Source organism: Lissotriton helveticus, chromosome 1_1 (assembly GCF_964261635.1).
Source record: "Lissotriton helveticus chromosome 1_1, aLisHel1.1, whole genome shotgun sequence".
NCBI lineage: Eukaryota > Metazoa > Chordata > Amphibia > Caudata > Salamandridae > Lissotriton > Lissotriton helveticus.
In genome coordinates, this window is record NC_136057.1 from 1,939,168,315 (window position 1) to 1,939,182,642 (window position 14,328).

Below are 14,328 nucleotides of genomic sequence, written 5' to 3' on the forward strand. Positions count from 1 at the left end.
TTAATTATTTTAAAAAAATGAAAAGCCATTGTTATTCGTAATATCAATATATGTAAGTCACATAAATACAACACATATTGCATTACAAATGCTATAGGTGTCACATTTGCAAAAGTTATAACTATTGGCATTGTAAATGACAGCTATTAATTTCGCTATTTTCAAAAACAAAACATAAATAAAAAAATTGTCATTTACAATACCAAAAGCTCAAACTTTCCTAATGCAAAACCTATTGCATTACAAATGCCTGTTAATTATTGCTTTATATAAACAAATTTGTACCTTCAAAAGTCTAGGATTTCCCGTGTTTTTTGTGCTGATCAGTTTCATTGAGTGAAGTTGTCTAATGACACATGAGGGTTTCTTCCAGATGGACTAATCCTATAAGTAATTCCATATTCAATTACGTCCATTGCAAATAAATTCCCTTGTAGGCACCTATTACTTTTTATTGTATTGCCCAAGCCTCCAAAGGTTCATTGGGTTTCCCAATGTATTTACCGCAGCCCTTAGGGGCCTTCTCTGGTCACAGTGCCCTGGGTACCTAGGGCACCATTTACCAGGGGCTGACATGTGGCCAGAGATGCCAATTGGGTTTAGGCTTCAATACAGTTTTAGGGAAGGAACACAGCCCTGGGTACCTGATTGGCAGGAGCCCAGGGCACACTCAGTCAAATTACATCATCAATTAAGCAAAAAGTGGGGGCATACCATGCAAGAAAGAAGGTACTTTCTCACAAGGATCAAGAGAAAAGTGTAAAGAAAGTAAGTAAGAATGTGATCAAGAGAAAAAGTGAGAAAGAAAACAAGGGAGAGAAGGCATGAAAAATATATGGCAAGAGAAAGAAAGTGGGAGATAAAGACTGTACGAGAAAGCATGAAATTCTACAAGAGCTAACAAAAGAGGGAACCTGATCCTTTATCTTAATATTTGGGGAGTCAACTGGAGTCATACTTCTTTAGGGAACCAATCACAACAGAACAATCCTTGAGATGTAGGAGAGTTAACAAGAATATTCTACAGCAAAAAAGAATGAGAGAGACCAAGATTCACAAACCTACGGACAGAGGGCACTAGAGAAGACACACAGAGCAGCTGAGACCAGACAGCAATATCCCACAGATTTAGAGAGGATATCTTCAGTCAGAGATCCCAAAGCACAAGCAAAGGAGGCAGGGGGCTCCAGGCTATTGCAGCCCTACAAAAGGACTAACCAAAGATTCCACAGATCTGTAGAAAAAGACACCTGCCAACATACTGTACATCATAAAAAGTAAGATTAAACGGCAAGAACATCCCACAAAGTGAAAGAACAAGTGAATTAAAAACAAAGTCCTCCATTTCTATGTAGAAGGAATATGGGGCTATTTTCAATGCTTTAGGCTGACTGTATAATAGGGAAGGAGGCAAGAACACAAGCAAGAATCTTTCCCTGTCCAAGAGGGAACTAGACATTTAAAACATTTATATTCCTATAGAAAATGTTAACACAAACCTAGAGAAGGAGTAAGTGACACTTTCAAAGTCCAAAGAGTGGCATAACAGTAGTTAACAGCCCTGACGTGAGACCAGCTGGGGTTTTCAATAGGCTAAGACAGCAGGAGAATCCTTTCACACTATTACATAGCCATAGACAACAGAAGGACAGTTCTCCTTCCTACAAATGGAGCAATCATCTATGGTTTTCATAAACCTAAGAGAAGATACCAGCAGGAGCCGTGACAGTCCCAATGGCAAGGAGCTGCTTGCAAGACTAAAGCCTGAGAGCCGCAGGAAGTGAGATGGGCAAGACAACATTTGCACAATTTTCATAAGGAACAGTGGCATTTCCCAAAACAACATGGTTGCAGCGTAACTGGTTACAAATGTGGGTTTTCTACAATGTGGGAAAAGTACCATCTTTAGAGGGTGGTGGCGACTAGCCAGCACATCTCACAGCCATGGTCAGAAGTGGGAGGGAAACACTACAAATTCCTTGGCCAGCAAATAGAAAGGACTATTTAAAGCTTCCTCTGCTAAATATACTGAAGGGTCATCTACAGCATCCCAATTAAGAATTGTAAGCGACTAAGCTAGAGAGTACTTAGTTAGACATGATGGCGGGACCAGCTGGGACTTCTTGAAGACTTGAAAAGAAAAGGATCATCTAGAAGGTCAGCAGCCAGAAGATGAAAAAGAAAAGCCAGTTACTGTTAGAACATCCGGATGTATAAGTAAAGTCTACAATTAAATGTATTTTTAACATTGAAATTTTAATGCCGTGTGTGTTAATATTCGATTTGTTTTCGTCAAAGTTGCAGCTAGATTAAATATCCAAAATTAATTAAACCGGAGCTTCCCTTAGTAATGCAGAATGGTTGACCAACATAAGCTTTCACAGAAAGAGGGATGGACCCTCTGTTTCTTCATTACACTAAATAGTAAGGGAATAAAAGAGCCTCCAGCAGACCAGAAAAATTACATTATCGGTCTCTACTTCTCGTAACCTTATAAGACAGAAAGGAACAAACTCAACCCACCAAGGTAGCCAGTTATAACATGGTCCTGAAGAAGGCTCACAGACCCACAAGGGCATCAAAGGGCCAAAACATGTCGACCTACCACGACCTTCACTAGGTGTGGTGGAACATTAACTCTTCCTCCACAGAACCACAGATCCACTTTTTAATCTTGGCCCATCCTTAGTAAATAAAAGACTGAACTTGAGATCAGAGGTAATTGTAACCACACTAACATAACACCTTTCTCATTTTCTAATCACAAGTGTGGAAAACCCAGACGGTCTCCCTCCAGGTGGAGGAAAGTAGATCACTTACAGAACTGAACACTCAAGAGAAAGAAAAAAGACCCAATGATGAGGCTATTCACGTACCCAACAGAGCGGAGAACCAACATATACTGCACCGTATGTTAAATGTGAATGTGGTTCTCTAAAACATGAGAACCTAAGACCCTGGTAATAACAGAACATGTGATTCATTCTCCTTTCATATGGACTACAGAAAGGAACAAACCACAGCTTTTTCTTGAAAGGAAGTGAAAAAGAAGAGCTTTCATAATCCCAAAGAGAAAGATGAACCAGAGTTTTCAACAACATCAGACTGTAAAGGTCAGACAGTACCTTCTAAAAGCATTAGAAAGGAAGCAACAACAGAAAATTGCTGCAGTATATTTTGCGGGACAATGGAAATGAGGGTCACTCTTCTCATCTCTCAAGACTCCACACAACACCAGAACAGGATGAAGAAACCAAATCTTCCCACAGCATAAAAGAAGAAAAGCAAACTATAAATATTCAGACAGCATAGTAGGCACACAATGTTGTTAAGAAATGCTGTGCTACCTCCTTATGGTTAACCAGCCATTTACCCACTGAGCTTACAAATGCTTAAGAGTCCAAACATGAATATCATCCTTTAACAAACAACCGCAGCTGTAAAGCACCCAATTATTCTATGGATTTAAACCCTGGTGAGAACTACTGGAACAAACATTCCTGAAACCACAGTATATAAATTCCTTACTTTGAACAGTTTCGCTGCCTTGCACTGTTTTTGAAGTTTGGGAAGGACTCTCCTTCAAATGACCGCTCCACATCTTTGGCAAGCATCTGCAAAGTTAAAGAAAAGCAAGAGTGTGGGAAACAGGAAAGGAGGTTTCAAAATAGAAATAACGGCCACATCACTGCTGATAATATCAAAAAGTAGAAGTAAAGAGGCTAAATCTTTGCACTTCAAGTCCTTTGCTTGAAGATACTGAAGACAATATTTCTAATTACAATAATGAAATCATTTTATTTAATTTCTAGTTAAATTCTATACGGGATAACTTCACAATTAACTTATTACGACATCAAAAATAATCCTCTATAGATCTCTGGAGTTTCAGCATATGATAATCAAAAACATCCCAACCCATTCTGGTACCTCGTATGGCCACAGACTTACCCGTTACTTCTGAAGTCTTTTCAAGAGGTCTTAGAGAGAGGCAAGTTGACCCCTGATCTGCTGTCGGCAGAGATTGTGATCCCAAAGCTGGGTATGGAGGGGACACGCTGAGGGAACTTCCGCCCAATCTTGCTTTTGAACTCAGCGGTAAAATTCTGGGCTACAATGCTGGCCGCTCGTCTTGTGGGGGTGATCACTCACCTCGTTCACCACCAACAGTCTGGATTAATGCCCCATTGGGCCACTCGGCGTACTCTGTGTAGGGTGCATAACGTCATTGCTATGATTGGGGCCTTTTGTGGCCTTCTCTCCATTGACTTTCCGAAGGCGCTCAACTCAGTGGACTGGGAATTTTTGTTTGCCCTCCTTACCAGATTAGGGTTTGGCTGGAATTTGTGAACTATGTGCACCTTCTCTACAACAATCTGATGGCCAGAGTGTGGGTTGGAGGGGTGGGGTTGGAGTGGTTTCCTGTGACGAGTGGCACCTGGCCAGATTGTCCCTTGTCAACCTTACTTTTACATTGGTGATTGAGCCCTTCGCTGCATGGGTGAGGGTTGATGCACTTATCAGGGGTTTTCAGTAGTCTGGGTGACAGAATCCTGTTAACCACCAATGGCTAATGGAAAATCCGGAGGTCTAAGGCCCGAGGGTGCTAGAGATTCTGAAAGTTTTAGTGTCCTACTTCTTCAGTCTTTGGGTGAATCCCCAAAAATATGCAATTTATGCTTGTCCAGTGGAATTGCCATGGGCTGCGGGGATACCGATCCTCCCTCTAGGTTTTAAGTACTTAGGGGTTTTAGTCACCAGTGACGCGACCCACTCCTTTAAACGCAACCTATCGCCTAAATTGGTTGCCCTTAGACAGAACGTCAAGTTCTGATCCACTCTGCCCCTTTCCCCTTTGGGGTGCTTAGCCATTTTTAAAATAGTGGCCCTCCTGCGTCTGCTTTACAAACTGCAAAACTACCCATTCCCAATCGATAAAATCTTAAGTAAGGTTAATGCACAAATCCAATCGTTGCTGGAGGGACGGGAGGGGATATCCACCCCAGATGTGCTCCTATACAACTGTGCTGTGCATCGGATGGTTGTGAATGAGGTGTGGTTCGGGGGCTATGGGGACCCTGCGTATGTGGGTCCCGGGGGGCGGTCTGTTGAATGGCCGTGATCTTCTCCACCTGCTCTGTAGATGGAGGGTCTCTGCGGCTCTTCCTCCTGCCACCCGAGTGGTATTGGAGATATGGAATACAGCTTTAAGACAGTGTGGTGGGCCGATCGCCTCACATTGGAGACCCTGTTGTGGCAGGGCACCAGACTTCCGCAGGCAGAGGTCCTGAAGGGATTCAGGGCCTGGGATGTCATAGGCATTTCAACCCGGGGGGATGTACTGCACAATAGAACATTTAAGCCCCTTTCAAGACCTGCAGGAAGAGTACGATATGCACCGTACACAGTTCTTTAGGTATCTGTTACGTTATAACAGACTTATAAAGCGCCCGTTCACCATGTTATGTTATTTTCCTTTTGATTAGCGCATGACTCACCCAGGGGCATCTCAGCGCTTACTAAGGTAAAGAAAACCAGAGAGAGAAAGGAGTATTAAAGCCGAAAGGTTAGAATAGAAAGGCCTTGCGTTGTTTCCTGAAAATCAAGTAGGAAGGACATTTACGTAGAGGCTCCGGTAATGAATTCCAGTATTTAGGAGCGATATATGAGAAAGCTCTTCCCCCTGAACGGGTGCGTCGAATGCGAGGGATCTTTAACAAAGCCATAGCATTTGATCTCGGATTACGGCAGGAGGCCTGCATACAGAGTTTCTTTTGTAAGTAATCGGGTCCTGTACCATTGATGGCTTTGAAAGGGAGACAGCAGATCTTAAAAAATTATCTATTTTTCACTGAAAGCCAGTGAAGTTAACTGAGCAGTTGGAGTGATGGAGATCCTGGAGGATGGTTTAGAACCATCCTTGCCACAGTATTTTGGATTACTTGGAGTTTCGCTATCAGAGTTTCACCCACTTCAGCCAGTAGGGCTTTCCCGTAATCCATGCGGCTCACCACCATCGCCTGGACCACCGTTCCACGATGTTTCACTGGCAAATATGGATGGTTCTACGAAGGAGGCAAAGGCTATAATAGCAGGAACAGATTATATTCTTAACATTATCCTTCATGGTTAGTTTGTCATCCAACTGTATTCCCAAACTCCTCACTGAGGGTGAGGGTGTGGGGTCCTTCCCCAGCTGGGCAGGCCGCAAATCCGCCATATTGAGATTATTCGTTCTTCCCAGAAGCATAAACTCATTTTTTCCTGGGTTGAGCTGGAGGAAACATTCTGTCATCCAGCTTGAAATGGCCATCATACCAGCCGAAAAACGCAGTCTCTCCTCATTCAGATTTGATGCCATGGGGAAGATAAGCTGGGTGTCATCAGCATATGATATAATCTCAAACCCAAAGGGTCGGACAATTTTGGCCAGAGGAGCCATATATACGTTAACCCCTTGCGTGCATCGGACGGCCGCCGTCCGTCCGACGTGGGCTTGTGCGGAGGACGGCCGGGGGCCGTCCGAACCACGTCCACGCCATAAATCACCCGCACCGCGGCGGAATTTCCGCCGCGGTTAAAGGGTTATAGAGAGTAGGGCTCAAGCAGGAGCCCTGTGGTACTCCCTTATCTAACCGGAACTTTTGAGACCTATAGGGGCCCAACATGACCGTTTGCCCTCTATCTGTCAGAAAGCTTTTTAGCCACTTCAGAGCAATGTCCTCAACACCGCAATCCCGTAGCCTCTCCAACAGCAGTCGATGGGAGACAGTATCGAACGCTGCGGAGAGGTCTAAGAGGATGAGAATTGTGCATCCACCTTCATCTGCCTTATTGAGTCCGTGACAGCCAATAAGGCGGTCTCTGTACTAAAGCCCGGCCGGAAGCCTGACTGCGAAGGGTGCAGGATGTTGTTTATCTCTAAATAATTGCTCAATTGTTTGTTTATGTGTGTTTCCAGTATCTTCCCTAACAAGGGTAGCAAGGATATTGGTCTATAATTGTTCAAGATCTGCTGTCAATTTTTTAAGGATTGGTCGGACATATGATTCCTTCCAAACTGTTGGAATAAAGCCCGTTTCGATGGAAGTATTGAATATTTCCGGGATTGGCAAAGCACAAATGGGGGAGAGAAGGGCCATTGTGCTAGGAGAGCAAATGTCACTTGCAGATCCCGATTTTGCTGTCTGAAGTAGATGTTTTAGATCCTCCAATGAGATCATTTTAAAGTGCCTAAGATGACAACCATGCACTAACATGGAGATATCAGTGACCCCAGTAGATCTGGTATGATCAGAGCGGCTGGGAGGAAAACTATCATAGATTAACGAGATTTTATTTTGAAAATATGTCGCTTAGGAGTCGCAAAGATCCGATGTTTCAAGAGATAGTTGTTTACATGCAGGAGGAGAGACAAAATCTTTCACGATGTCGAACAGTGCCTTAGATGAATTACCGGCTTGTTCTATTTGTAGCTGTATAAATTTACATCTAGCCGTTTTAATTTTATGATGATAGCAAGATAAAGCTGCTTTATACATTAGTTTATCCGCCTCATCTTTAGTTCTTCTCCATCGACGCTCTAGGGTTTTACATGAGGATTTATCCATTTTTAAATCCCCTGTATACCATGGGGCCGATTTCCGTCGGGTAGAAGGTTTCTTTTTACACTCAGGGATGACAACATCCGGAGTCTGGACCACAGGCAAGTTGAAGCTAGCCAGCTTGGCGGAAGTATCCTGCAAACCTTGTCCAGAGTCTTTCTTAAAGCGTAGAAAAATCTCCTTAAATGCTTCCAAGGTAAGCTTCTGCCAGGGTCTCCCCCTTTGTGAGTTTAGAAGGTTGGGAGGCTTTCGACTGAGACAGTCATTGTTAGGCGGGCTTGAAAAAAAATCAAATAATGATCCGTCCATGTCAGAGAGCGTGAAAAGTGAAACTTTAGGTGTTCCATGTTTATAAAGATCATATCCAGCATGTGGACTGCACTATGGGTAGGACCACGAACCTGTTGCAGTAAACCCATATCATGAAGGCTTGAGGTAAGCTGAATGGTATCTGAGTTGGACATATCCTCTTCATGAAAATTGAAGTCCCCCAGTAAGATGAAGTTACTGGAGGCCAAGGCCTGCATGGCTATGAATTCCGTCTAAAAGTTGACAAAATTCAATTTCGGTCCTGGAGGGCGATAGAGTAAGGCTCCGTCCCAGGTCGCCGTAGGCGACAAGGAAACCTTAAAGATACCCATTTCCGATGCGTCATTGCAAGTTGTAGCCAACCATTGGGCTTTAAGATGATCTTTAAAGGCTAGCCCAATTCCTCTTCCCAGCTTTCCCCCTCTATCCAGATGTATAAACTTGTAGTTATCAGGAATTGCCAGATTTATTGCAGGACAGTTATGAGGGGTTAGCCATGTTTCTGTTAAAAAACATAAGTCCGGAGAGTAGGTAGACAGGTATCCCAGATTTCAATAGAGTGTTTTACCAGGGTTCTGACATTGCATAGGATATAGCTTTGCCCCGCAGGAGTTTGCAAGCAGTACTCAGGGTATTCAATCAGACCGACCCCCTCAATACAGCACTGGTACTTACAGATGTTACAGGTTACAGGCCCTTCTAATACTGCTGGAAATTTAGAGGGGCAGATGTCTGTCACTCCTTTATTATTCAAGGCCGAGGTTCTAATCTCTATTAACGCTTTGCTTGTGTAAGAAAGGAAACCGGCCGGCAAGGGTCTCGGAGCAAATTGGGCAGCATTTCTCACCTCCCGGCTCGGACGGGCTTGCCTTTGGTTTGCCAGCAGCGCATCCGCTGCGCGTACCAGCTGATGGGGTCATTTTATACACCAAGGAAGAGGTGATGCGCAAAGAAACTGGCCTACTAACTCAGATTCCCCCCAAGATGGCGATCAATGTTATACGCAAGGAAATCACTCCTGTGTCCCCAGCAGCTCCTAATCAGCTCCGGTACAGAAGGTGGAGTAGCGCCGCTAAGTGAGAAGTACTGCGGTGAGTTTTAAAAAGATAAGAAAGCAAAAGATTAAAACCTCTACGAGCTACGATTCCCGGCTTTCCGCCTCAGGAATCCCCTTAGTGTCTGCGCAAGCAACCGAGACCAAATTATACAGGTTGCGGGCAGGTGCGGGCAGGTAATGCCTCAGGAATCCCCTTAGGCTTCTTGGTGCTGGGGTACAGAGGTTAGCAACAGCTCAGGTGATTGGCTGTAGGCTTGGATGAACAGCCAGGTTTTTAATTACTTCCTGAAGTTCATATTATTTGCTTCCAGTCTAATTTCAGTTGGAAGTGAGCTCCATACCTGGGGTCCTATCACTGAGAATCTTACCCCTTCCATCCTTTTCCTCTTAAATCTATGTACTGTTAAGAGGTTCAGCTGGGATGGGCAACACAATGGCACTTAACAGACATATGGAGGCACAGGAACCCACATGATAGGGAATACTCCTTCTACTCAAGGGAACATGGACTCCATGTACGCTTGGACCGTTTCATGCTCTCACATGATCTACTACCTAATGTCACAGCATCACACTACATGGGTAGGATGCACTCAGATCACAACCCACATATACTAGAATTGGAATGGGTAAGCAGCACCATACTTGATGCGTCAATCCGAGATCTCAGAGCCGCAAGTGTAGCACAATACTTCGAAGTTAATGCGGGCACAGCTTTGACCCCACTAAGTCACCAGGGGACAGTGCCTGGGCACACAAGCCGATATGCGGGTTCAGCTGGAGAAAGATCTCACTGCAATAGAGAGGAAGTTGGCGTCACATAAACAAGAAGAGATAGAGGGCTCTGACAGACGACTTATGCATGATAGGGAGGAACACACGCTATTATTAGAAGAGCTTAGGTGCCTTAACTACTCAGCAACGACGCACCATAAAAAACAACAAAGCGGGCAGACTTCTAACCTGGCTAATACGCCAAGATGTAAACACATCCCCAGTGGCATCAATACGCACAGAGCAGGGCACCACTGTGTATACACAGCAGAAAATAAACCATGCTTTCACCACTCACTACATCTTGCTATATAAATCACACACACACTGCCCTCCCCAGTGGACATCTGCGGCTATCTTGAAGATATAGATCTACCATGCCCCACACAAGAGCAACGATTGGAATTGAATGATCCTCTCCTTTTGGTGGAAGTCAGGGCGAGCATATCTTTGTTATCAAATGGTAAGACACCAGGGCCGGATGGCCTACCGCAGAATTTTACAAAACCTATGGCCAGACACTGGCACCTCAGTTACTAAAGGTGTATGAAGCCGCTATAGATGACTCCACCCTTTCTGACACACTAAATGAGGCAATGCTGATCTCGCTCCCCAGAATCCCTCGGCTCTTACCGACCGCTAGCCCTTTTAAACAGTGATTATAAAATATTTGCCTCCATTGTGACAGCCCGACTCGCTCCATTTGTAAGAACATTGGTACACCCAGACCAGAATGGTTTTGTTCCTACCAAAAACACATCACTTAATGTACGCAGAATATTCAAAGTACAAAAATATGCGCTGGAACACTGGCCACGATCTTGATACCTTGTACTAGACCTGGAAAAGGCTTTTGACTCCCTGGAGTGGCCCTACCTATAGAACGTATTACGTAAATATGGATTGGGAGACGTTACCTGCAAATGGTTCAATTATTTTATCGCAGCCCCTCAGTCAGAGTTCAAACAGGCAGGCTCATATCGGATGGCATTCAAGTGAAACGGGGCACACGACAGGGATTCCTGTTATCTCCGCTACATTTCTCTCTTGCTATGGAACCACTAGTGATGTTATTACGCAGGGATGGGGAGAGATGGGGCATCCAATTGGGAGACGGAGTGCACCCCGTCCCCTTATATGCGGATGACCTATTCCTATATGTCCGAGACCTGCACGATATTCCCGCTATCATAGGGGATACACTCAGAGGCTTTAAAAAAGTATTGGGTTTCCGGGTGAACTTGCGGGCTTACCCCTTCAGTGAGGACACTATGGAGACAGAAGTGCTAATTAATGACTCTGCCCTTAAATGGTATCCAGATACATTTTGCTACCTCTGTATTTTTTTATATACCGGACTTCTGCAGATATATTAGAAGGTAATTTACTTATAGTCATCTCCGCGATTCGAGCTCAAACGCACTTTTGGAAGACTCTTCCATTAAGTGTCATGGGCCGCATATCACTAACGAAGATGGTTATATTGCCAAAACTGTTATATTATTTTTCAAACATCCCGGTCTACGTTCCAGCCGCGTTATTTCATGAACTGGAACAATTGGTCCGAGAACTAATCTGGAATAAGGGTAGGCCCCGGATAGCACTATGGAAATTATGTGCTCCCACCAGCAAAGATGGGCTGGCTGTCCCAAATATAGAGCTGTACTACCTGGTGGAGCAGCTGCAGTGGACAACAAGATGGCTTGCAAGCATAGGACTAGAAGACAAAGCAACCATGCAGCAGCCATGGTCGCAAACTCAGATTTATCATTTATTTCATCCTATCACTCGACTCCCATGCCCCTCCCAAATTCATTTATAACTGGCACACAAATGCTACAAGAGAAGTTTATACCTCACCAGGTGGGTGATCCCCTATGCCAGGTCCTACCACTCGCAGGAATGCATAGAGGAGGAACAGGCACTTCGGACATGGCGGTTAGATTTTGGCACAAGGCAGGACTAGACAAGCAGAGTGACTTATATACTGACGGCGCCCTGCTATCTTTCGAGACACAGACAGCAGAATACGACCTACCAGCGGGGCAATTTCTTCTCCACAGTTCTATTCTGAGGTCACTTACATCGACATGGGGAGACCTAACAACAGAACCAAAAACGCACCTTTTACTGCAATACCTACACAAAATGGGGCAAAGATCACACATAGTGCATTGGTTGTAGAGGCGCTACTCACCCATACATTAAAGCCCATGTCAGCTCTTCGGGAACGCTGGGAAGCGGACAGAGGACATCCTTGGACGGAGAAAGAATGGGATGTGATTCTGGCCAGTTCCACACACATACCGAGAAGCTCTAAATTCTAACTTATACAAACCTACATAACTCAGAGGGCATACCTCTCACGTGACAAAATAAACAGATACTTTAACATTGCCACTTCAGCATGCCCGCGATGCCAACAGGTGGACACAGATCTCCTGCATAGGCTATGGTCCTGCACTTCTCTCCACACCTACTGGCACACAATCCACACAACACTCACAAATTGCACTGATGAGTCGCTGTCATATACATGGGAAGTCTGTATCCTAGGCTTATCCCGTAGAACAAAACAAAAAAAATTCACCTCTGGTTTCAGGGACCTAGGGCCGATTGTCACCAAGCACCTCATAACAAAAAGATGGAAACACAAAGCCCCTCCAGTCGTAGACCATTGGAAAAAGTCTCTCTTGGTATGGGCACAAGCAGAGAGCACAACATTACACAAAGAAGAAACAACTGGGCTACACAACACATAATAGCACAATACTAGGACACAATCCTCACCGAATTCAAACATGGTAATGGGGAAGACAGTGGTACTTCCTCACAGAATGTTCATGAAAGTGATGAGGCCGCTCAGACATAGACGCACAACATCTCCTAAGCTAGAACCAGTTTTGAGTCCCCTCTGGCACATTATCTACACTCATGTAATGAATACAATACTTTCGACATTTACCAAATACCTGCTGTACTATGCCTCTAGTTGCATGGAAGAACCTCCGACTTGCCCTGGCGGACCAACAGTCATCAATGCCCACGTCACAGACACCCTAACCCAGTTTTAATAAGTTAAGGACAACACTTTTTATCAGTTAATTAAGTTAAAAACACAAACAGATATATCTTGCTTGCATTCCTAATTGTCCAGATGATTGAACATGAGAGTGACCCCTCGTGGGCCTTGAATTCCCCCCCAATTCCTATTTTTTTTTTTTACAGACTAGGAGCCACAGTGTTGCATATAACTACAGGGACCACAAGTATGCTTTGTACAAATATGAGCTACAGGGGCAGTCTCATTCAGGATCTACAAAGTGCTATGAGGCATAATGGTCGCCTAGTACAACGGAGTACCTTATTATGATGTATGACCACCGACCCTGGAAGGTTTTGTCAAAAAATTTTACTGGAAATTTATACCTTGTGATTTCTAACATACTATCGGAAAGTGTATGTAATTTTGTGACTCCAAATGACCCATGTATCACCGTAATACAATATAATACCAAAGTCATCAAAATAAAAAATGCAATAAAGATTATTTTTTTTTTATTAGAAGAAGGAGGTTCAGCTAGGATGATCTGAGACAGCGCGTTGGAATATAGCTCTGAATTCTTGAAGATATAAACTTCTGGCTTTTGTTATGGAGTGATTTATGGATAGTGCAGCCCATTTTGAAAATGGCCTGTTGGGCTACCGGAAGCCAGTGTCGTTTTTTCGTCAATGGTTCGATGTGACAGTGACGTGGTTGTTGAAAGACCAGCCTAGCTGCCTGGTTTTGACTTATTTGAAGTCGGTGGTTGAGGCCTATTGGGAGTCCCAGATAGAGGGCATTTACATAATTGATTTTAGATAAGACTAAAAACGATGACGATTTGAATTATTGCGTCCATGGAAAGTATTTCCTAATCTTCCTGATTCACCTAGGTTGGAGGAAGCATGAGGATGTCACTGCAGCTATTTGTGACTTCATGGATAGCTTTTCATCAATTTGAATGCCCAGACTTTTTACGGCTTTGTTTGGTACAGGGGGAGATCCCATTTTCCTCGGCCAGTAGGATGGGTTCCAATGGTTGAGATTAATACTGATGACAACAATCTAGGTTTCATCCGAGTTGAGTCTTAGTTGGTTGTCGTTCATCCAGTCTCTGATGAATAGCTTGGTGTTTTGGAAAATGTCCCTTGCCTCTGGTTTATCATTGATGGTAAAGATCAGCTGCATATTGTCAGCGTAGTTGTAGATCTTGGCATTCTTTTGCTGGAGGGTATGTACCAGTGGGCAAGTATAGAGATTAAAAAGAAGAGAGGACAGCGAGGATCCCTGTGGTACTCCACAACTCACACAGACTTTAGCTGAGCTGTCAGGGGAAAGGTCAAGTGACTGAGTGAAATCTTTAAGAAAGGATTTCATCTAGTCAAGGGCAATCTGCACCTCCTTCATGCCAACCTCCCTCTTTAGAGCATCTGGAGGCTATCCCCGAGTTTTCCCCCCGATGGAGGCTAGAATTCTTGTCACAAACCTCAAAGAGCATGTTATCTGAACTATACAAAATGTTACTGTGTAATGTGCCGGAC

General features: G+C 44.1%; 1 protein-coding gene across 1 annotated transcript in view; it reads right to left on the reverse strand.

The window, feature by feature from the left end:
* The window catches only part of CEP350 (centrosomal protein 350), a 1,478,431-nt gene that overhangs the window by 1,447,548 nt on the left and 16,555 nt on the right, over nt 1-14,328 (reverse strand). The window contains exon 2 of the mRNA XM_078643560.1: nt 3,529-3,614. Within this exon, the coding sequence (XP_078499686.1) occupies nt 3,529-3,601 (73 nt within the window). The 5' untranslated portion in view covers nt 3,602-3,614. The remainder of the gene's footprint in view (nt 1-3,528; nt 3,615-14,328) is intronic.